At 42.3% G+C, this 24,624-nt stretch overlaps 2 protein-coding genes across 3 annotated transcripts in view; both read left to right on the top strand.

The window, feature by feature from the left end:
- Positions 1 to 11,315, top strand: part of PIR (pirin) — a 105,349-nt gene extending 94,034 nt beyond the window's left edge. For both annotated transcript variants that reach the window (XM_055338858.1, XM_055338857.1), the window contains exons 8-10: positions 2,256 to 2,338; positions 6,144 to 6,210; positions 11,022 to 11,315. In XM_055338858.1, coding sequence (XP_055194833.1) covers positions 2,256 to 2,338; positions 6,144 to 6,210; positions 11,022 to 11,134 — 263 coding nt within the window. In that variant the 3' untranslated portion in view covers positions 11,135 to 11,315. The remainder of the gene's footprint in view (positions 1 to 2,255; positions 2,339 to 6,143; positions 6,211 to 11,021) is intronic.
- Positions 11,316 to 11,414: 99 nt separating this feature from the next.
- The window catches only part of VEGFD (vascular endothelial growth factor D), a 37,923-nt gene continuing 24,713 nt past the window's right edge, over positions 11,415 to 24,624 (top strand). Inside the window, exon 1 of the mRNA XM_055338856.1 lies at positions 11,415 to 12,256. Coding sequence (XP_055194831.1) covers positions 12,167 to 12,256 — 90 coding nt within the window. The 5' untranslated portion in view covers positions 11,415 to 12,166. The remainder of the gene's footprint in view (positions 12,257 to 24,624) is intronic.

Raw genomic sequence — 24,624 nt, 5'->3', positions numbered from 1 at the left:
AGGTAGTGATTCCCAGAAGCTGTGTTTTGAGATTGCTGCAGCACTACTATGACATGAAAATATCTGTGATTTCTACTGGAGACAGAGTTGTTGGTCCAGCTAATGCCACAGTGGTCATTGGCTACATTCGTGACCGAAGGAAAGGCCACATTTCAGCTAGGTGTTAGTGAAAATAAAGATGTAATTTATCTGCCATCCAGTGATTGCTCGGAGTTCTATCCATGGGTCCTGGGGCTGCACTGACGCCAGGTTAAGAACTCCTGCTTGGTTAGAATCCTTTTTCACACTTGTGGGCATCAAAATGAACCTTGTTGCTTCACACAGGTTATCTCCACAAAGTGGGGGCAAAAGGGAGGATTTTTTTAAAATTTCATTTTATTGGAGTTCAATTTGCCAACATATAGCATAACACCCAGTGCTCATCCCATCAAGTGCCCCAAAAGGGAGGATTTCTTTAGGAAAAAAAAATAGTGTCTGGACTCCAATATTTACAAAACTCACAAGTTATGTTTCTGTTGACATAATTATTCCTCAAGTTATTGTTTTCATTTGGATAAGCACCCCCTAATTGATCATTCAGCTTTAGCTTTAACATGTCAGGTCAATGCCCATATTTATATCCCAAAACGTTGTGAAGGTGTATCACTCTTAGACATTTCTATGGGCTTCTCTCCCTACTTGGAATCTTCTCTCTGTTGTCCATTCACATGTCTTGGTTTTTTACCCAACTGAACGACCCAGCCCAAATCCCACCTCCTGTTTCCAGCCTCCTATGGCTCTTCTACCCCACTGTGGCTTCTCCATTCCCTACCCTCATGCAGAACCACTGCTGTCATCTTCAGGTCACTCTATTATTCTGTTCCTAGTGAGGATCCTGTTAGACTCCTCTCTCCGGCCTCTTACCAAGTCCTTTTGATTCTTAACCCCACCTCTAAAATCCATCCCACTCTCTCAGTTCAGACTGTAATTCATTTTCACTTAGACTATTAGAATAAACCCCTAATAGGTCATCCTAACTTCATTCTTGCCCCCTCCAGTCTGTTCTATGCTCTGGTCCCAGAGTTATGTCTCCAAGACATAGAGCTGACCATTTCACACCCCACCCTCTCCACAAAGGCCCTCCACTTTATACATATGAGCCTGGCCTTCAAATCTTTTCTTGATCTGAAGCCAGTCTACATTTCCATCATTCTTCACAGAGGAATGTCGCAGCAGTGGTGGAAGGGTCACCCTTCCTCTAGAGACGCCCTGCACATCCCCAGCACCTTATCTTTGCACAGGCTGCTGTCTTGTCTAGAATGCCCTTCCTCCTAGCTTTACCTGGTGTAGTTTTCTGTAATCCTGCAGAGCTCTGTTCAAGTCAACTCTTCCACAACAAATCCTTAGGGCCCCTAGACCTGAATTAGCCACTACAGCCCTGTTCTCTCATTGAGCTTTGCTCATTATTTTATTGTTGCATTAAGACACAATTTCATTTGTATTTCATCTGTCAGCCTCATCGTAGAAGGAATAGAAATGTAGCCATCCTGAAGACACCACCCCTCCCCCAGTACACACAGCATTTAGCACAGACCCTTGGTCATAGTTCAGTAGCTATCCCACTTATTTTTCAAAGGAATTACTCTCTGATCCTTTTATGAAAATATATTTAGCTTTTCCCAATGAGACTTAGGTTATTTGTATAAGAGGAATCTGTGGAGGACCTGGCTGGCTCAGTCAATAGATCTTGTGACTCTTGCTCCTCAGGGTCATGAGTTTGAGCCCCATGTTGAGTGTGGAGCCTACGTAAGTAAAAAAAAGGAATCTGCTTTGCACTTTGGATTTTCTCATAGTACTAGGCACTCATCGGTGCTCAATAAATACTTGTTGACCTGAATTAATGATGGCGTTTACTGATTTTCCTAAGTACGCTTAACTCTTATGAGATGTGTATAATTTGCACAAGGAAGCATTCTTGTTAGCATGTAATACAGAAGAGTATGTTTAATAATTGAACTGTTAGGCCTGCCATCCAAAGTGTAAGTGGAAACTTGATGCAGAATTCACCTCCCTGGTTTTTTCCACATGGGAAACCAGTCAGTTTCAGACTTTAATACTTGCAAATATAATCAACCAAGAGATTTAAGGAGATTCCTAAGTCTCTGATTTCTGAGGTTGAAATGAACATTATGGTGTTATGTAGTTAACCGCATTTGTAGCCACATGATAAATTTACAATAAAGCACATTCAATTTCATGGGTCATCTTTTTTGTAGGGCCTGATGATGCACAACAAAAAATAGAACCTCATCACACAGCAGTGCTGGGGGAAGGTGACAGTGTCCAGGTGGAGAACAAGGTAAGTATTAAAAATGGGGTAATTTTCTTAAATTACACTTCTACTAGTTTACAGGTAAATGCCTAAATCTCCTGTGTAGCTGGAGAACTGTCTCTTTTCCTTAGGCAAAGAAACTCTGCCACAAGTTTATCATCTTTCATTAACCTCTGTTATTTCTCTTGGTTTATTTTCAAGTTTTAGCTATACCCATTGCTCATCTTCAGGACTCACCTGAAGCCTCTGCTGTTTACCCCTAGAAATATGAATCTGGAGGCAACATGAGTTCCTTGTCTCTTAATTTTCTTCCTTTATACACTTGATTTATTTTATTTTTAGTCTAAACAAAAATAGATCAGCCCTCTGGCAGTATAAATATAGATCTCCGTGCTTACTCACATAGAGCCCTTTGCAAGTCAGCCCCATTTTCCAACTGGGAGGAGCATATGATGCATTTTGTAGTCCCTTTTGTGTTAAATCCCTGCTCCTTAGGTAGAGTTTGTGATATTTTAGGAGTCTTGGCAGCTTCTATGCCCAGATTGCCAGGTTTCTTCCCTGGGTCTCTTTCATTCCCTTGGGTGACTCTCTCACTCTTGTATGTGCCTGCTAAGCCCATCTAATGGTTCTGTGTTGTTCTACTAAAGAGGATTGAAGAGACAACTGTACATAAGACTCCTGACAAGATGAATTTTGAAAAGTAGGGATGAAAACTATGTCAGCGTGCAGGTGGCTGGTGGAGAGGCAGCCTGGCTGCCTTGTGGCACTCTGCCCCTGGTGTTGTAGACTGTAGTGGATTTGAAGAATTACTGCATCTTAACCCACTTTCCTGGCAGCTCACCTCCTGCTGCTTTAGTCACCCATAGCACTGCCGTGAACTCTGAAGTAAATAGAAGAAAATCCTCATAAGCACCAGAGAAAATGCAGATCTCGGGGCCTGTGCCCTCTCTTATTAGGTTGAACTGTTTGAAACTGCCACTTTTTGACCTACAGAAATGGCAGTCTTTACTCTGTGTCAACCCAAGGCAGGAACGAGGCATGGAAGCCACACAGAGAGCAGAACCTACTGATAGCAGATTTGTTTGTAACATTATCCGATTTAACTTGACACCTCAGTTCTTCCTGTAATCTGGCAGAGAGCACGTTGCAAATGATAAGGATTTGGAAGCTGGAATGAACCACCAGGAAGGGCTGAGGGGAGCCAGAGAGGCAGGAGGCAGTGGGGGGAGCAAAGAGTTGGCTAAAAGGTCAGTTCACTGGCTCCAGAGGCACCATTCTGCTGTGTGTTCTTCTGTTATTATCTCTGTGTGTGAGCACAGCCAGAGCCAGCATTAGAAAGATTTCTATGAAAAAAATTATTTTAGAAAATTGGCATTTAAATGGGTGTGTCGTGCTTATGTCCACGGATAGCAGGAAGTCCCCGTAGATTGTAACGGAAAAGAGATTGTGAAAGTGTGAATCTTGACCTTGCCACTTGTTAGCTGTGTGATTTTGGATACGTTTCTCAGCCTCTCCAAGATTCTGTTTCTTTGTCTGCAAAATCGAGGTAACGATGCTGCGTGCATGGGGTTGTTGGAGGGGATATGTGACATTACGTATGTCAGGAGTCTACTCCAGGCCTAGCACAGGGCTCAGTAAGTTCTGTCCAATAAGCCAAATTCAAAACCTGGTTTTGTAAATAAAGTTTTGTCGGAGCACAGCCATAGCCATTCCTGTCGGTTTGTCGGTGGATGCTTTCACACCACAACGGTAGAGTTGAGCCTTTGCAGCAGAGACTACGTGACCCACAAAGCCCAAGGTACTTATTCTCTTTACAAGCACAAGTTTGCTAATCCTGGGTTTAGTGCGTAGTAGGTACCCAATAATGGTAGCTAGAAAGTTCGCTAATTTAACAGAGAGTCGTGTCAGATATGTGTTACCTAGTGAGGATTCATACTTTAGGCCTGAAGGTTCGGGTCACGTAACAGTTTCTACAGCTAGAAAAAAGATCATGATCTTCAGTTGGGGATTAAACATGAAGCAGTAAGTGGGCCCCTGCTACCTTTGTATGGGATCTTTTCATCAAACCCTAAAAGGCATGTACTGAGATCCTAGTAACATTATAGTGATTTCTAATTAATGAGCTTTGTATTAGAAACATAAATATAATATGTATAATATAATATCTTACCACATATTTAGAAATTTGCCGTATTAGAGGCACCTGGGTGGCTCAGTGGGTTGAGCATTTAGCTCTTGATTTCAGCTCAGGTCGTGATCTCAGGGTCATGGGATCAAGCTCAACGTCGGGTTCTGCACTCAGCGGGGAGCCTGCTTGAGATTTTCTCTCTCTCCCTTGCCCTCTGTCCCTCCTTCTGCGTGTGTGTGCGCATGCACTTTCTCTCTTTCTCAAATAATGAATCTTTTAATTTTTTTTTAAATTTTTATTTATTTATGATAGTCACAGAGAGAGAGAGAGAGGCAGAGACACAGGCAGAGGGAGAAGCAGGCCCCATGCACCGGGAGCCCGATGTGGGATTCGATCCCAGGTCTCCAGGATCGCGCCCTGGGCCAAAGGCAGGCGCCAAACCGCTGCGCCATCCAGGGATTCCCTCAAATAATGAATCTTTTAAAAAGAAAAAGATTTTTAAAAAGAAATATGCTATATTATTAGAATAGTGTAAAGTTTTAAACAATTTTTAAAGGCTTTGTTTTAAAGTGCCTAATCATTACTGCTTTACTTATTATTTTATTCTAAATTAGATGGACCTAAGAGAGATATCCAAAGAATTACATAATGTTCAGTTCTCTATTAGTGGTTAATAAATCACCCTAAACTCTTGTGGCTTACAATGGTTACTCTTTCTCACAAGTGTGGTGGGGGTTCTTAGGCTGCTTTCCCTGGCATTGCCGGGTCACAGGACATCAGTGATGGTGGGAGTTTGGAGTCATATTGTCAAAGTATTCTCAGAAAGGATTCCTTTGTCAACCTAAAATCTCCCAAATGATCTATAAACATGTTCTTTCCCTGCATCCACACCAGCACCAGACATTGTAATTAATACTTCTTTCCGTTTTGGAGAAAAATCTAATCTTAATTCTAAAGAAAAGCTTTTAGAGACTTTAATATAACGGGACCCTTTTGGAGAGAAATTTAGCTGAGCAGATGTCACTTGGCACTTTTCATAAGGTCCCACTTAGTGTAACATTTCTGGAGTATATTTTACATTAATAGTAAGAAATGTCAAAAGTAATAAAATCTTACTTTTGGATTTGTATAGATAATCTTCCCTTTTAAAAACTGTTAATGGGAGATTATAAACCCCATAATAAGGAAGTCACATGGTTTGTCTCAAAAAATGTTTCCAGTTAAAGAAAATCTTAATTTGCATTCTTCTTCTTTATCTGAGAAGGTTAATGTTTTTGGTGGTCTGGGTTTATTCTTGAGTCCTGATTGAGAAGACCAATCATCTTTAGGAATAAATGTTTCTGTATTGAGTGTTACACAGAAAATATTTCTGGAATTTATATTCAGAATTAGGAACATTGTCCATTTGGCCAGCATGTCAGCTTCAAATTATTCCTAATTTGACATTCAGAGATAAGCATATTTTAGGGCACCTGGGTGGCACAGTCGGTTAAGCATCTTGCCTTTGGCTCAAGTCATGGTCCCAAGGTCCTGGGATCGAGCTCCATGTCAGGTTCCCTGCTCAGCAGGGAGTCTGCTTCTCTCTCCCTCTCCCTCTGCTCCTCCCCACCAACTCATGCTCATACACTGTCTCAAATAAATAGATAAACTCTTTAAAAAAGGATAAGCATGTTTATTGTTTGATGTTTTCTTCCTTGACTTTAGGATCCTGAGAGAAGCCACTTCGTGCTAATTGCTGGGGAGCCATTAAGAGAACCGGTTGTCCAACACGGTAAGCCCCAAATGATGGCAATTTTCCTGGTTGATTTTCTTTTTCTTTGGAAGTAGCGTACGTACATAGTATTATTTGGGAAGAATAGCTGGATATTTGTCCTCTTAATCTACAAATTCAAGGATTTTGTTTCATTCCTCCATCGTCAGAGGAAAATACATACATGGCGTTTATTTCTATATTCATTCTCTCTTTTAAAGAAACAGTTCTTGAGTACCCATCACGTGTAGGATGTTGAGCTTAGAACTGTGGGGAAACCAAAGTAGTGTTTTACGTTGTATCATAGGGAACTCGAACTTACAGAAAGGTTTTATGGCCTGCTGCTCAAATATTGTCTTTATCTTTACTAAAAACAGCAGTGATTTCAATACTGTTTGTAGTCTATTGTATTTTTAGTGAAAAATAGGAACCTTTTAAGACCATTTCTTTGGAAGTTTCTAAAATATTTGAGTCACTCTTTATTTGTTTAAAAAATCAATGTGAATAGAGGGAACTGTGGCATAGTAGAAATAGGACTTTAATTGGAGGCAGAAACTTCTGGAAAAAATACCGTCACTTCACTTTGTCTTGACTTCCTCATAATGTTGTTTTATTAAATGAGGAACATCTAAAAGCACCTAGAATCCATCTTACTATTTATTTTTATTAAGAAATTTTTTTGGGGATCCCTGGGTGGCGCAGTGGTTTAGCGCCTGCCTTTGGCCCAGGGCGCGATCCTGGAGACCAGGGATCGAGTCCCACGTCGGGCTCCCGGTGCATGGAGCCTGCTTCTCCCTCTGCCTGTGTCTCTGCCTCTCTCTCTCTCTGTGTGTGTGTGTGACTATCATAAATAAAAAAAAGAAAAGAAATTTTTTGCCAACTTATTTAGATAAATGCCTATAAAACATGTGTCTACCTATCAAATCATGAAATCCAGCATGCCTTAAAATCCCATCATATTACCTTGCCTTGCATCAGTTCCTAGGTATACATAATGATTTCAGGAAAAAACTCCAGTTGATTGTACATTTAAAGAACACTGATGATTTTTTAAAATATTCTTTTTTGTTCTATTAATAACTTCAAGGGAAAACATTAAATTATACTCCACCTAGCCAATAGTAGTTGACCTCCATTTCACATACACTCCAACTTCCATTCCAAAGGCGAGTGGTTCTTGTTTCCTTTTATCTTGATTGAAGTGCACTGAACTAGTTTGTTCTTCTGGAAGAAGACAGGTCATAAGCTTTATTAATAGAGGCTACAATTTAGGTGGGAAAAGGATGTATGGGATTTAAGTCTTTTGAGTTTAATAATCTCCTCTGCACCAGTGATGAGAAACAGGAGTCTGACTAAATTAGGTGACAGACCAAAGGGGTGGATCTGCTCTAGGCCACCCTGCATCCGGGTCAGGGAATCCTCTCAAAGGGGCTTGGATCTCAGGAACACTGCAGAAGCCTGTACACCCAAACTCACGTTAACCTGACAAGATAAGTAAGTCCCTTGACATCTCAGTTAATGTGAGGTGAAGCATTTTGTTTGGTTTACTCTGTGTGTGTGTGTGTGTATATTTAACCTTTTAAACCCCAGAAATATATATATATTTTTTATCTGTGCATGTTTAAAGACAGCCACAACCATCTCTTGAGTGTTGGGAAACCAGTACCAATTTAATGGACTCGCTAAGGACCTTGTTTTTCTTATCAGGGAGTGTCCTTAATTATGTGTCTACAAATTAAGCATGGAATGTCACAGAATGCTGGAAAGGAAATGTCCTTAGCGTCAATGTAGTCATGTCCCTTTCAATAAATGAGGAAAATGAAATCAATATATTTTATTTATTTATTTAACAGATACTTGGGTAGTATTTATCATTTACTACGATGGGCCAAAGTGCTTTCCATATATTAATTCATTTAATCTTCAGGATAACCTTATGAGTTTGGTCCTCTCATCCCCATTTTACAGATAAGGAAGTGGAGATACAGAGGTTCATTGGCTTGTCCCAATGCCACATATCTGGATTCACAATCAGGCTGTCTGATTTCCAACTACCCTACCCTTCTGCTTCTCACCGTGTTGGGTTGACCCTCACTCTGCCCTGTGGCTTCTCTGATGGGAAGCGATGATTAGTAGTGGAGCTGGGATTCGAACCCTAGTCTTCTGACCCCATGTTTTGTGCTCTCCACTATACCAGGGTTCTACATAACGAGAGATTGAACACACACCATTTTTATTACTTGGGAGGGGAGTGTAAAGGTTTTACTACAGAAAAGATGAGAACCGTAGTTTGAAAGGGTATTTATGAGATTGTTGATAACTATAAAATAATTTTCTTATTTATAACCTTTATAGTTGATCAGTTAAAAAACATACACTTTCTGGGGGATGTAACGTACAGCATGGTAACTGCGGTTTATAATACTATAGTGCATATTTGAGAGTTGCTAAGGGAATAGATCTTAAAAGGTCTCATCACAAGACTGGGGCACCTAGGTGGTTTTATAGGTTAAGCATCTGACTCTTGGTTTCGGCTCAGGTCATGATCTCAGGGTTGTAAGATCGAGCCCTGTGTCAGGCTCTGCATGAAGTGTGGAATCTGCTTCAGATTCTCTCCCTCCACCCTGCTCCCTGCACCCCCCCCCCAAAAAAAAGTTCTCATCACAAGAAAAAAATCCTGTAACTTTGTATCGTGATGGATGTTTAACTAGACTCACTTTGGTGATCATTTCACTGATGTGTACAAATATCAAATCATTATGTTGTACATCTTGAGACAAATACAATGTATTTCGGTAATACCTCTACATTTATTATTTTTGTAAATCAAGAAAGCATGTTTTTGTCTTCCTTTTGTGCTTTCTGGTTTTAGTTTTCTTCTTCCTCTTAAGGATTTGAGGAGATAAGCTCCCGCAGCTCAGCTTTGGGGGGGCTTCCAATGCTTCCCTAGTTTCTCAAAGTGTGGTCCTTAGACCAGCAGTATCTGCATCATTGGAAGAATAGTGAGAAATGCAGAGTTTCAGACTCCACCCTAGACCTCCTGAATAAGAATGTACATTTTAATAAAATTCCCGGGTGATTCATGTGCACATAAGTTGAGAAGCACAGCAGAATACTATAGAAAAGGGTCAACATGGAAGCTCAGAAGTGTACCATTTTTACAGAAAAATAATTGAGGGATGAGAGAGGTGCTCCACAAGTCCAAACTGTTGTGATATTATGACATGCAAGAAATTGGTCCTTAGCCCACGATCTGCTCTCATTTTCTGAGTTCCATTTCCCTTTCTTCTACGTGGTCTTTAAAAGTTGACTTCTCCAAGGTGCCCTCTTGGATTGATTTTGCATATGAGGGCTCTGTCATTCTTTCCTACCTGTTACAGCCCAAGTCTCTATCTCCAGCTGCAGTTTCTCTCATGAGCCCCGGATCCACATTTCCAACAATATGCTGAGCACCTCTGCCAGGAAGCCAGCCGTTCCCTTGCTTCCAGTACCTTCATGTCAAAGTATCCAGAGCTGAACTCCTTGTTCTACCCACAGCCTCCTGTGTCGGGTATCTCATCTGCCCTTAACAGTTCTACCATCAACTTAGCCTCCCAGGCCAGACACCTTCTCTACCCTGATGCCAAAGTCTTTAAAAACCGCAAATCAGATCATGTTACTATTTAACCCTTCAGTGACTCTTGATCACCTGCAGCGTTATGCCCAAACCTCGTCCCATAGACTGCATCCAAAACCCACAGGACTCTGGCCTGTTCCAACATGTCAGGCCCCTCATTCTTTCTCCCTTCAATTTCTCCTTTCAGCACTCTGCCCCCATCCTCAATTCCTCGTTTTTAGCAACACTTGGATTCAAACCCAGGAATTTGACAAAGGCACCAACACACTGTGACCTGAGAGCCAAATCTGCCCACTGTATGTTTTTGTAAATAAAGTTTTATTGGGACACAGCCATCCCTCTTCACTTTCATATCATCTGTGTCTACTTTTACACTTCAGCAGAAGAGTTGAATAGTAGAGACAGACTGACCCACAAAATCTAAAATACATACTATCTGGCCCTTTATGGAAAACATTTGCCAACCCTTAGAGAATCCAAAATGTGATGGTTTCTTGACTTGAAATCTTTGTTATCTCCTGTTTATTGCCAATGAGTTGCTACTAATTTTCAAAATAACTTAAACCCCTTATGTAAGTGCACAGTTTTGGATACTGGATAGACACCAAAACTGTGACATTAATCAATTTTTTGCATCACATCAGTCCAGTTCTTGGCATCAGCTGATGCCATCAAACTAACAACTACAGGAAATCTTACAAGTTCCTACAACGAGAAAAAAAAAAACAATTCTCTGTGTGTCGTGACAGATGTTAAACCAAACTTACTGTGGTGATCATTTCATAATACATAACAAATATTGAATTGTAATGTTGTCCACCTGAAACTCCACCTGAAAATACAACATAGTGTCATATGTCAATTACCCCTAAATAAAAAAAGGAAGAAAAAACCTAACAACTATAAAAATAGTTGTAATAGAACCAAACCCAAGAATGTTTTGAATGAGAGATTGTCATTGCTGATGACAACTTGCAATGGATGAGTGGGATGCAGTTGTTATCTGATTTGTTTATCTGAAGTATGGTCTTTCTAATCATACACAATCCTTGTGTTACAGTCCTCAGGGATTGGACGCTGTGTAAATAACCTTTTACTGCTCGGATATGCCTGGATTGGTTTCAGATTAAGAACTCCAGAAATACATATCATTTCTTGTGATAGAAGAAAATATTATCACCACCCAGAACTTTCTGAATGTCTCTTTCTGCCCTAGGTCCATTTGTGATGAACACCAATGAAGAGATTTCTCAGGCTATTCTTGATTTCAGAAATGCGAAAAATGGGTTTGAAAGAGCCAAAACCTGGAAATCAAAGATTGGAAACTAGAGCACAAGAACAGATCTCATGCTTTTTAGAATTTTGCCAGTTGTGGCATCGTCCATTCAGCACATCGAGTTTCCAAAGCATTCCACACTAAAGTGATAACATGTGATAACGTGCATTTGTAGCAAGGCACATGAGATATTTCCTGGTACGTGCAAATAAACCTAATTGTTGCTTCTTTAAACATCAGTGTTCTTCATTTAGACCCAAGTTTATTAAGCTTCTGTTAAAAAAAATCATTTTGTGTATGTTTCCCTTTTCTGTGTATATGAATGTTTTGTTATTTTTGCGCATGGGTGAGTTTTGTAAGCATATTTGATTGTTTTCTGTGTGTCCATGGCAGTCGATGTGTGAACATCTGAGGTCCCTTCCTGAGCATTGCGATTTCCATGCAACATTCATGCCTGTGTGCTGGGGTTTCACGTTACAGGTTATCTGCATTAAAATAACAGCAGTCCTGATGGTTTGAGTCAGTTTTCAAAACTGCCCTGCTATTGGTAGGGACGCGACAGGATTACAGCCAAGACTTCCCTGCATTTTCTGCCAAAGTCTCTGTCAGATTTAAGACACATGCTTCCGCAACCTTCCATGAGGGTTGTAAAAAAAGTCTGAATCCAGAATTGGGTTCCAGCCTTCTGTGGCTGCAAACATTGGTGGCCACACCACCTCCTTACAAAGCAACTAGAACCTGGGGCAGAGGGTGGAGAGATTTTTTTTTTTAATTTGCTGGACATGAAATGAATTTAGAGTGCTTTTTCGTGTCAAGTGGAAGTCATGTCCACCTCCTGATTATTTTTGGAGCATGAGTGCATTTAATTTTTTTTCATCTCTCTCCCCGCATAAGATTGAGCAAAAACGTTCCTTGACTAATTGAAGTCATTTCATTGGATTTTGATCACAACTGATTATTTGGGTTTTTTCCATGTGAAGTCTTGGGGTTTCGAACTTTCCTTCTGGAGAATGCCTTTTGAAACAGTTTTCTCTAGCTGCCTGATGTCAACTGCTTGGTAATCAGTGGACATTAAAATACTCAAAATGTACAGACAGTGGGCCGTGGTGAATGTTTTCATGATGTCTTATCTACAGTTGGTGCACAGCTCCAGTTATGAGCATGGACCAGTGAAGGTAGGTGGCTTAATTTTTAATGTGATGCAGAGTTTTCTTATTGGCTTATACAGAGGATTTTCTTTCTTTGCCCCACCATTTCCCAGACAATATAAAAATTCAGAACACTCCTAGTAGTCAACAGGCTATATCTTGCATTGGTTAATGAGTATTCTGGTTCTTGGGCTAAGATTTTTGCCATGTGTATTTGAAAATGCTGGCGATTTTTTTTTTTTGGAGATGTTACAGAACATGAGTGAACCTTGTGGGCACTTATGAGATGGGTAAGTGTCTCCTCAATTACATATGCAGATGGCACAGTGATTTTCTAATCAAGTGCTGATTTGTTTTTATGATACGGATAACTGTGTGGGCCATTTATCCAGGTTGTTTGTAAAGCAGCAAACATTAGTTTACTTAATTTCTTTTGTAAATCGCAAACTGCAGTACTTCCTACAGATGGTTCCTATCTGGTTTTCTAAAATACCTATTGCTACCACCTAGAAAAATGTTTTCTTGGAAGTCGTTTGGTCTTTTGCTTTCTGAAACATGTAAAATTCAAGTAATTGAATCCCTGGTTCTATGGGCAAGCCTCAGAGCCGTATGAGTGGAGAGTCATGCAAAAGAATGAACTGGGATGTTACTGACTGAGCAATATTTCGCTCAGTTTCATGTATTTTGTAGATTGTATTGTTTTCTTCAGCTCTCATTTCGAAAATGGCTTGGATTTAATTGTTTTGACTGAAGCGGTGCTAAATCATTATCAATTTAGGAATTTCTGGCCGTGAACTGTCAAAAGTGACCTTGAGGTTTTGTAGCTGTTGTTAGGACATGTGTTTTCAGCAGAGGCGATACCGCCCCCAACAGGAGAAAATTGGTCCTTGGGGTGAAAAAGTCTTAACTCTCATCCTGCGTGGAGTGCAGATGGACAAACAGCACCTGAATAGACACATGGTATGTCTGGAAAGGTTGAACACTGTGCTGGGGGAGAGCCACCCTGTCTAGCAGTCTACTAAGTCTTTCTACAGCTAGAAGGTCTTTCTAGCTTCTCCCCCCCCCAAAAAAAAAGAAAGAAAGAAAAGAAAGCAAGCAAGCCTAGCTTTCCAAATTCCAGGTGCACTCAGGAGAGCTCACAGCCTTTCAGCCCCACCTCATTGCCACCAGCCTGCACGCTGCATCTCAATGCCAGATGGTAGGTAAAAAGGAATCCACTTTTGAGCCTACGTGACAGGGGGAAAAAATGGACTTGTTTGAAGCAAATAAGACTTTTCATGCTGTTCAGCTTTTTTTTTTTGAAATCCACAAAACTCAGGAATCCTTTAGATGTGTTGGGTTCATGGAAGCTCTCCTCCCCCCCACCCCCAGTGTTATGCCTGGATTTTAAAAAGTTTCCATTTTACTTTGAACGTTGCTGTATTTGACAGTACAAGAGGAGATTTTGAATTGTTGGAAAGAAATAAAAATGCTTTAGGATCTTCAGTTCTTTTAAAGAGCTCAGACAGCAAGAATTCTTTAGGTGTCCTGGGCGCAGTGAGGTTTTACGTGTTTCAAATGTACTGATGATGCATGAACTTATTTCATGGGGCAGTGGAAGAAAGTATTTGAATTTGCATGTGACAAGATGTGTCCTTAAGCATGGGAGATGCAACATTAGCTTAGTGATACTATTAGTGATTTTTTTCATACATGTCTGAGTTTCCTTTAAAAAGTGAAGCTACAGATACTGCGCTCATGTCTACCCAACCCCCAGCTAAATTAAATGTTTCTGGTGTGAAGACAAGGGTGTGCCCAAAGTAAATAGAAGTTTTGGCATTAGACATGACTGAGTAGCATGAGGGATGGGGAGGTGCACCATTATTAGTTATTAGACTTTTCCTTTACCCCCTTCAGAGAAATCTAAGAAGAAATCGCTGCTTCATGTTCTTCTTGTTTATTTTTATTTTTTAGATTTTTAAAATTATTTATTATTCATGAGAAACAGAGAGAGAGAGAGAGAGAGGCAGAGACACAGGCAGAGGGAGAAGCAGGCTCCATGCAGGGAGCCTGACATGGGACTCGATCCCAGGTCTCCAGGATCACACCCTAGGCCAAAGGCAGCGCTAAACTGCTGAGCCACCCGGGCTGCCCTGTTATTCTTGTTTAAATTAAAATTTAGTATGGAAGCCTATTTGAGGTGTAATGAACACTGGGATAGGAATTAATTTTTTGCTGTCCGGGATAAAAATCTTTCATTTATTATGGGACATTTTCAGGGTCCTCCTCAGTAGTAGGTCCATGAGTATGTTCTCTCCCCTCTCCTGTCTCCCAGTTCCCTCTACTCCTAAGTGGATGGCAGTGCGAGTTCTGTGTTCTAGATTGCCCCTTCCTCTGCAGTCCTCACTTTCTGTCCTTGAACATTGTCCTTTTCTCCAGCTTAGACTAGTGTTTCCTCTACCATAATTATACAAGTCTCTGAATATTTTTTCTGCAACAATCATGCAGACAACTACCAATACCCCAGATGATTGCACTTGGTGTCACTTGAGTAGGAGGCATCCTAATTTCATTAGTCTTGCCACTTGTATTTAGGAGAGCTGTTTGGGGGTCAGCAGTGCATGGAATTTGTGAGCTAATTCTGTTGGAAAATCTCAACTCAGATCTGTATATGCTGTTTAGCTGCTAAGTTTCCCAATCTAGGCAGATCACATTTTCTTCTAGAAATAAGGTTAATCCAATGCCTGTTCTTGGCTCCCTAATATAATCAGATTAGCCATCTAGATGGGCTTTTTTCTACCATCTACCATTGGGGATAGTCCTATGTCATTGCACAGGATGTGCATTGCTCAACTATAGGAAGCTTGCATAGGGTTCACATCTGTGTGTGACATCCCTGAGTACCGTAGTGTAGACATTCTGGGCATTTGGTAATAAATACCTACAATTTCACCATCCAGTCATTTGCACTGACTGGCCGGTACTATTTCTGGTTTATTTGGTAAGCAATCCTCGTCATTGGGAATCTTGGGATCTCCTTGAGCATTCCTATGAAACCATCCCCCATAAATCTTTCAGAGTCACTGATGCAGACATATCACTAGAGTGGTGAAGGAATAACCCCAGGTTTTGGTAGGTTTTCCCAACTCTTCTGGCAAAATTTGTTTCTTTCTCCCCCACACTACCTTTTAGCCGCCTCTTTCTTCACTCTGGGCGAATGTTGCTGGGTTGTTGGAATCATTTAAACTGCATGTGATACCAAGACCCACTGGAATGTAAGGTACCTCTTCACTTTCATGAGAAGTCCCATGACCTTCATAGCCTTTGTGTCACTGGCCTTCTCCTGAAGTCGTCTCAAGAGTGAATTGAGTAACAAGAACTGAGTGCGCCTTCCTTATTTCCAGGAAGCATTCCCCTCCCCTTTTTCACTTCCTAAGTGAAAGCCCATTGGCTCTCTTGCTAGTCACATGGCCTAATGAGTCCTTGTTCACTTCTCTCTCAGGCGCAGTCCTTTGCACAAAAGACATTTGCAATGTTTTCCATTAATTTTCCATTAATTTCTTCATTTATGACCGCGTAGCTAAGTGTGTTGAATTACATGCTTCTATACACAGATCTGTTCGACCCTAGTTAGTCACGTTTTTTAAAAAAGATTTTATTTATTTATTCATGAGAGACATAGGCAGAGGGAGAAAGAAACAGGCTCCATGCAGGAGCCCGATGTGGGACTCGATCCCGGGTCTCCAAGGATCACGCCCTGGGCTGAAGGCCAGCGCTAAACCACTGAGCCACCCGGGCTGCCCTAGTTAGTCACTTTTAACAGGTGGTCGAAGCTTTTATATCGTCATAGCATATTAGTGGTATTCAGGATACAGTAGAACCCCTGTATCTTATATCTTCCTTGTTTGACTTATTTTTTTAATAAATTAATTTTTATTGGTGTTCAATTTACCAACATACAGAATAACACCCAGTGCTCATCCCGTCGAGTGTCCCCCTCAGTGCCCGTCACCCATTCACCCCCACCCCCCGCCCTCCTCCCCCTCCACCACCCCTAGTTCATTTCCCAGAGTTAGAAGTCTTTATGTTCTGTCTCCCTTTCTGATATTTCCCACACATTTCTTCTCCCTTCCCTTATATTCCCTTTCACTATTATTCATATTCCCCAAGTGAATGAGAACATACACTGTTTGTCCTTCTCCGATTGACTTACTTCACTCAGCATAATACCCTTATCCACAAGCCCAAAATCAGGATTTTTAAATAAAAAAATAAGTCAACTCTCCCTCTTCGCCGATGACTTGACTTATTTTTTTATTTAAAAATCCTGATTTGGGCTTGTGGATAAACCTTTACTGTAGACGCCTATGAGCTCTAGGGGGAGAAAAAAAAAACCAGTAATGCTAAATGTTGAGCAAGTTCCATTATGGAACCCCTTTTGGGAGCAGCTTATAAAAAATCGTTTATGGGATGAAAATATAGTATTTGGACATACAAATGCTTCCATGTAGAGCCTGATGTAATAAGATCTGGAACTCCCGGGCACATTTATCACTACTGCAGTTGGCTGGAGGTCCTTGAGAAATAGAGACACACATGACAGTAATGTTTCTGAGCATATTTCTAAACTTAACTCTTTCCTATCACTTGAGATTAGCAGAGGGTGGGAAACTATACATAGGAACATGATTGAGATGAGAGGAGATGAGATCTTTCTCCTTAGGTGGCTTCTATGCAAGTCCAGTTTTCTCCCTCTTGCCACCACTTCTTACAACCTTTGCCACGATACCAGGACATTATAAAACAAAGACATGCTGAGACCTCCCTGCATCATGAAAGCTTTGACTGATCGTGATGTCCCAGTTGGTAAAGGATCTCCTTGGCCTCTCATTAGAATCGAACCGTGTTCGACGATTCATTCACTTCATTGGTGAGCACCTACTATGTCTGGGCACTGGGGTCAGTGCTGGAAATGCAACAGGAAGGAAGACAGCATTTTGACTCTCACAGAACTTACATTCCAAGTGTGGTGGGGAGCGGCAGGCAATGGCAAATCTATAGCCTGCCAGGGAGAGCGCCATGGAGAAGATCAAGCAACAGAGTGATGGGTCAGGGAGACCTCTGATTTGATTTCGCTTTTGCAGACCCCTGAAGGAAGCGAGGGGGGGGGGCAGAGACAGCCACTGTGCCCTGGCCATGGGGAGGGCGAGGAGGTGGCTTGGGTGTTTGGGTAGCAGCCAGGGGGCCAGTGTAGCTGGATTAGGGAGAGTGGAGGCCAGAGCCATGGTTGTTGAGGCTGGAGAAGTAACCAGGGCAGATCACGTGGGGTGTGGCTGTGTTCCAGTAAAACTCTATGGACACTGAAATTTGAATTGTGTATCATTTTCATGCGTCTTGAAATGATCCTCGTCTTCTTTTCATTTGTTGCAACCATTTAAATTCATAAAAAATAATTCTTAGCTCACGGGTCATAGTAAAATAGGCTGTAGGCTGGATTTGGCCCACAGGTCAGAGTTTGCCAACCCTGATCTGTGTCATTAAGTGATTTTATCCTCTGCATTGTATGTTCTCAGTACCTGACATTTTTAATTTGTGTGTAAGTTTATTGCTCTGTCATCCTCCACTAGAAGGAAAGCTTTTTTTTTTTTTTTTTTAGAAGGAAAGCTTTTTAAGAACAGGGACATTTCTCCTTTCTCTCTCTCTCTCTCTCTCTCTCTCTCTCTCTCTCTCTCTCTTCCTTTGTTTTTTTGTTTTAAGATGTTGCTTACCCCCAGGGCACCTGGGTGGCTCAGTCCATGAAGCATCTGCCTTGGACTCAGGTCATAATCCCAGGGTCAGGATCGAGCCAGCTTCACCCTCTCCCTCTGTGTGCTCTCTCTCTCAAACAAATAAATAAATCTTTTTTAAAAAAGTTGTTTATGCTTTTTGGCGTTGGCCACATGCCGCTGCTCTGGCCCCAGCTGGAGTTCCTTTGCTTGGGCGCAGGAGGCGCAGCCCAAGGGCTCCTGCACGGGGGTCCCTGAGCGTGGGAACTCTGCATTGTGACTTCACTGTCACAGTCACCTGGTACAAAGCCTGTAAGAGAATCGATACTTAAGAAACAGTCAACAAAACTAAAAGACAACCTACAGAATGGGAGAAGATATTTGCAAATGGCCTATCAGATAAAGGGCTAGTATCCAAGATCTATAAAGAACTTCTCAAACTCAACACCCCAAAAATAATCCAGTCAAGAAATGGGCAGAAGACACAAACAGACATTTCTCCAAAGAAGACATAGACATGGCCAACAAGCACATGAGAAAATGCTCCACATAACTTGCCATCAGTGAAATACAAATCAAAACCAGATTGAGATACCACCTCACACCAGTGAGAATGGGGAAAATTAACAAGACAGGAAACAACACATGTTGGAGAGGATGTGAAGAAAGGGGAACCCTCTTGCACTGTTGGTGGGAATGGGAACTGGTGCAGCCACTCTTGAAAACTGTGTGGAGGTTCCTCAAAGAGTTAAAAATAGAGCTACCCTATGACCCAGCAATTGCACTGCTGGGGATTTACCCCAAAGATACAGATGCAGTGAAACACCAGGACACCTGCAGCCCAATGTTTATAGCAGCAGTGTCCACAATAGCCAAACTGTGGAAGGAGCCTCGGTGTCCATCGAAAGATGAATGGATAAAGAAGCTGTGGTCTATGTATACAATGGAATATTCCTCAGCCATTAGAAACAACAAATACCCACCATTTGCTTCGGCATGGATGGAACTGGAGGGTATTATGCTGCGTGAAGTAAGTCAATTGGAGGACAAACATTATATGGTCTCATTCATTTGGGGAATATAAAAAATAGTGAAAGGGAATAAAGGGGAAAGGAGAAAAAATATGTGGGAAATATCAGAATGGGAGACAGAACATGAAAGACTCCTAACTCTGGGAAACGAACTAGGGGTGGTGGAAGGGGAGGTGGGCAGGGGGTGGGGGTGACTGGGTGGTGGGCACTGAGGGGGGCACTTGATGGGATGAGCACTGGGTGTTGTTCTGTATGTTGACAAATTGAACACCAATAAAAAATAAATTTGTTAAAAAAAAAGCTGTGGTATATGTATACAATGGAATATTCCTCAGGCATTAGAAATGACAAATACCCACCATTTGCTTCAACATGGATGGAACTGGAGGGTATTATGCTGAGTGAAATGAGTCAATCGGAGAAGGACAAACATTATATGGTCCCATTCATTCTGGGAATATAAAAAATAGTGAAGGAATAAAGGGAAAGGAGAGAAAACGAGTGGGAAATATCAGTGAGGGAGACAGAACAGGAGAGACTCCTAACTGAGAAACGAACAAGGGGTGGTGGTAGGGGAGGTGGGTGGGGGGACGGGGTGACTGGGTGACAGGCACTGAGGTGGGCACTTGACGGGATGAGCACTGGGTTTTATGCTCTATGTTGGCAAATCAAGCTCCAATAAAAAGAAAAAGAAAAAAAAGTGTGTGTGCACCGACAAGGCCTGTAGGATTTTGAGACACCCAGGCTATAAACTGCTGCATTGAAGAACCTCCAACGCCTCCTCTCCCCATGGCTTGTCTGATTTCAGCTGTTTAGATTCTGAAGCATTTTTGCTGAGGCAGCGTATTCACCCTGTGGCGTTCTCCGGTGGGGAGGAGAGGGTTCAGACGTGATATCGAAGAATCCTGGAAGGGAGTCCCCTTGCCCATAGTCTAGCCTGGCGCCCACAGAGAGACGGGCAGGGCAGCGTTGGGCCACACGGTGGATCTGGATCAAACAGGGACCCCTGGATGAGTTCCTTTATCTTTGGCATCCCTGAGAAGTGCGGTGTTTTCATCTGGTGATTTGTGGGGATGTGGGAGATGATGGCAAGGGACTCTGGTTTGATACTTTGTCAGTCCGCATAGGCCAGGATATGCTACAATAACAAGCAACCCCCAGATCGTGGTGACTCTAAACGGGTTTATTTATTGCCCATACCAAAGGACTGTCCTGGTTAGTTCAGGATCAACTCTGGTTCAGGATGAAACTGGCTGAGCATCCACATCTTGATGGTCCCTAATCACTGTGACAGAGGGCAGGAAAGCCCCAAAGAGTCTTTCCTTGGCAGTTAAATGCTCTGGCCTGGAAGTGACACACGTCACTTCTGGTCACAGCCTCTTGACCCATGGCTCCATCTAACCACAAGGGGCCAGGAAGTGCAATCCTTTCATGTGCTCAGAAGATAGAAAGCTAGAAATACTTGGTGAACCATGTAAATGACTAACACAACTTCGATTGCTTCTACATGTTTCTGAACATATCTTTGAGATGGGAAACAACCGTGGTTGGATACTGAGGTAGAGTCGCTGAAGGAAGACACTCGAGTTTATTTCTGCTGTTCAAGAGTAGGCTCCTTTTCCCTGGAAAAAGGACAGCTGTACGTTCAGTTCAGTAAATATTTGTGGAATGTCTGACATGTGCCAGGCACATGAGTGGAAATGATATTTTTATAAAATAAAGATGTCTTAGTTATTTTCATGTCTTACCAACAGCTGAGGAGTTCAGTTTGGCCTGTGGGAAGGATAATTTTAATGCCTGGAACTTTAAGTAATAATGTAACTTTCAAAAAAGGTTTTATTTATTTATTTATTTGACAAAGCACTAGCAGGGGGAGCGGCAGGCAGAGGGAGAGGGAGAAGCAGAGTCCCCGCTGAGCAGGGAGCTCAATGTGGGGCTCGATCCCAGGACCTTGGGATCATGACCTGAGCCGAAGGCAGATGCTTAACTGACTGAGCCACCCAGGCAGTCCTATAATGTAAATTTTTATGAGTCTTTTGTTGTTGTTGTTCATTGTTACCTAAATAATTAGAACACATGTTAGAGAAAAGCATCGCTTTTCTGAAATCTTGGTTTGGCTAAAATTGTTTCTGGAGAGAGAGAATGACATTTGCGGACTATTGCCACGGCAAATATTTTGTTGCTGCTTATGGTTCCATTCTGGAGAGAGTTAGGAAGGGTGTAATTTTAACTGAATGAATGCCCTGAATTCATCCTAAATCAAGATTCCTCAAAAAGAACAGAGTGGGATGAAAAAGTAAAAGCAGCCTCTGCGATGGTGTGCTTGGTTCGTAACTGCATCATCACAGCAACGCTGGGGCTCACTGGGCATTTTAGACGGTGCAGAGGATATTGGTGAGGAAGAGAAGGAGAGCCATGGGTGTTGACAGGGGACCACTGCATCTTTGGAAGAAAGGAAGAAGGGGACACACCGGGCTGACTGCCAACAGTAGAACAAGGCTGCCATGACAAAGGACGTGAGATGAAGATCCTCTGCTCATCCAATGGATTGTGTTACACTTAAGCTGGAACAGGATTGTAGCAGTTAACTGTTGTCACAATAATGCTGTGTAACAAACCAGTCCAAATTTCAGTGGCTTCAAACACCAATAATCTATTCTCACTCATGTTGCTGTGGGCCAGCTGGGGGTCAGGATCAAGGCTCAAGCCATAGGCTGAGTGTGGGTCTGCCCCCCATGTCTCTGATCCTCCTTGGATCAGTGGACAGGAGCAGAGTCTTGTGATGGTGGAAATGTAGAAGTGTGCACTCCTGAGTACATTTCAGTACGCTGCATCATGCCTTGTAATGTCTCACTGGTCAAAGCAAGTCACATGGCCCAACATCAATAGGGTTTAGAAAGATATTTCTCTCTTTGGGGGGGCAGCTGTGAAGTTGTTTTTTACAATAACCTAATTACCATGAAGGCTTTGAGTTGTTTCCTTACACATTGGGCCCTTGATCTTTTGAGATCAGTGACAAAGAAACTGTAACAGACCTCAGGAATATATACTCTTGGGGTTATTCAGAGCACTCTTGGGTCTTGCCACTCAAGCCCATCCCACACTCATCTGCCGCACATCTACGCACAGATAACGTCTGATGGGAGCAGAGCATGGATTTAAAATGCATAAAAGGGGAAGGCTACCTGGGTGGCTCAGTCGGTCAAGTGTCCCGACTCTTGATATCAGCTCAGATCTTGATCCCAGGGTCATGAGTTCAAGCTCCATGCTGAGCATGGAGCCTATTTAAAAAATAAAATGAAATAAAACATGTTAAGGGGGATGTTAACTAAATTAAATTCAATAAACAGATTTTAAAAAATATTTAGACTTAAAAAAATGTAAAGAGGGGCATAGACATCTCCCCAAATCTCCCCATTTGGCTGGTGAGAAAATCACCCACAGTATTCCTCAAACTGGAAGATGTAGAAGTTTTAGGCATCATAGTCCTCCAGTATTGCCTTACAAAAAAAACCAGACAACTATGCACACACACGGAAATGCATACATGTGTCTGTGTGCATGTGAGCGCATGCACACACACACAGTTTCCCTGAGTTTGCAGTTCCTTTCCTTAGTCAAGTTTAATTCAACATCCCAGGTTTCTCATGTATATGCATTTCAGTACAAAATTACATTAGAGAGCCACCGGGAGCATGAGGCCCCCAGACGGCCAGGTTCCTGGATTTCAGAGAAGCAGGACCAGGCCTCCAGCTCCCTCTGAGCAGCCCCAGCAATAATTATTTGTAAGCCTGCATTCTCCTCCCTGCCCTTCATTGGGGCACCCCATTCCATTAGGTACCATGTGTTCTGGGGAAAGCCAGACCCTAATAACAGAACACAAAGGTTTAAGAAATGGGTTGTTTCTTCATCCATCAATGAAGATATATGTAAAGCCAGAGCAGATTACTTCAAAATCAGCCATCTGAAAACACTTCCAAGAAATGTTAAAAAAGAAGAAGAAAAAGCTTGTCCTTGATTTACCCTGGAAAAGTTTTTCTCTTTTAAAGTTTTTATTTAAAAAAAAATAAAGTTTTTATTTACCGTGATGGAAATTTCCTGTCTTGCTCTTGTCCGACACCCCTCTGGTTACTAAAGGGAAGCCAAGGGGGCATGAAACACAGACCTCTAAACCGCAGCGCAGGACCGGATGCCCTACCCCGAGAAGGGAAAGAAAGGGAATTACCTTTACTAGACACCTACTGTGTGCCTGACCGTTTCCTACATAGGACCTCCTGTAATCACATCAGCTCTCTGAGGTGGGCACTGTTAGCATCACCATCCACAAAACCAGAAAAGGAAACCAAGCCTTAAGGAAGGTGAATAATTGACCTTCAGGCAAAGAGCTAAAAAGGAGTAGTATCGGGATCCCTGGGTGTCGCAGCGGTTTAGCGCCTGCCTTTGGCCCAGGGCGCAATCCTGGAGACCCGGGATCGAATCCCACGTCGGGCTCCCGGTGCATGGAGCCTGCTTCTCCCTCTGCCTGTGTCTCTGCCTCTCTCTCTCTCTCTCTCTCTCTCTCTCTCACATAAATAAATAAAAATTTAAAAAAAAGGAGTAGTGTCTTGGTACCAAACCAGCATACTTTATTGTTTAAAGTCATTAATGTCTTTTCCCTCTTGGCGTGCAGTCCCATGAATTCTAACACACGTAGAGATTTGTGTAGCCACCGCTGGAATCAGGATAGAGAAACAGTCGTTTATGGTCTCCTTTCCAAGTCACACCCTCCCCGCCAAGCTCTGGCAACCTCTGATCTGTTCTCCATCACTATCATTTGTGCTTTTTTTTTTTTTTTTTGAGAGTGTCCTAAATGGAGTCATACAGCATGTGACCTTTTGAGATTGTCTTCTTCCACGGCCAATGCCCAGCAGATGCATCCAGGTTGCTGCGCGCACCAGATCATTCTGGGTTCTTGGTGAGTGGTATTTCACAGGATGGACGGGGCAGTTTGCTTAACCACTCACCCTCTGAATGACATATGGGTTGTTTCCAGTTTGGGGACTATTATGAGGAAAGCTATTGTAAACAGTGTAAAGGGTTTGGGTTGAACCTAAGTCCTCCTTTATCAAGGGCAAATTCCCAGGAGTGTGACCGCTGGGTCATACGGTGAACATATGCCAAACATTGTCAGACACTGCCAACAGAGTTTTCCAGAGTGTTGTACCATTAAAAACCAGTCGCGAACAGTTCAAATCCACCTGGTCCCCTCTCCAGTTAGCCACGGCTTATGGTGTCAGGCCCAGCTTCCTTTCTGGGAGTGTTCTTTTCACTTGGGAGCCATGGGAGGCAAAGACATAAAACGTCATGCTCTTGCAGCAAAACAGAAGTTCTTAAGAGGTGGAGGGAACACAGAATTATTTGTTGCAACCCGATCCACCTCAGCAAACCCACTGCAAAGGGAAATTGCTGACTACTGCTATGCCCCTGACCCCCAGGGGCAAGTCATAAAACTGTGTCCCCAGGCAACGCTTGTAAATCCCTAAGCAAATCGAGGGAAAGTCGTGTGAAATGTGTTCCCTCCATAGCTCACACCAAAGCTTTTGGATTTTCCCAATATATAGATTCTATTCACTCCACCTTC

The sequence above is a fragment of the Nyctereutes procyonoides genome, unplaced genomic scaffold (assembly GCF_905146905.1).
Source record: "Nyctereutes procyonoides isolate TBG_1078 unplaced genomic scaffold, NYPRO_anot_genome, whole genome shotgun sequence".
NCBI lineage: Eukaryota > Metazoa > Chordata > Mammalia > Carnivora > Canidae > Nyctereutes > Nyctereutes procyonoides.
The sequence above is the reverse complement of the archived record's forward strand: the minus strand, read 5'-3'. Positions and strand labels throughout refer to the sequence as shown.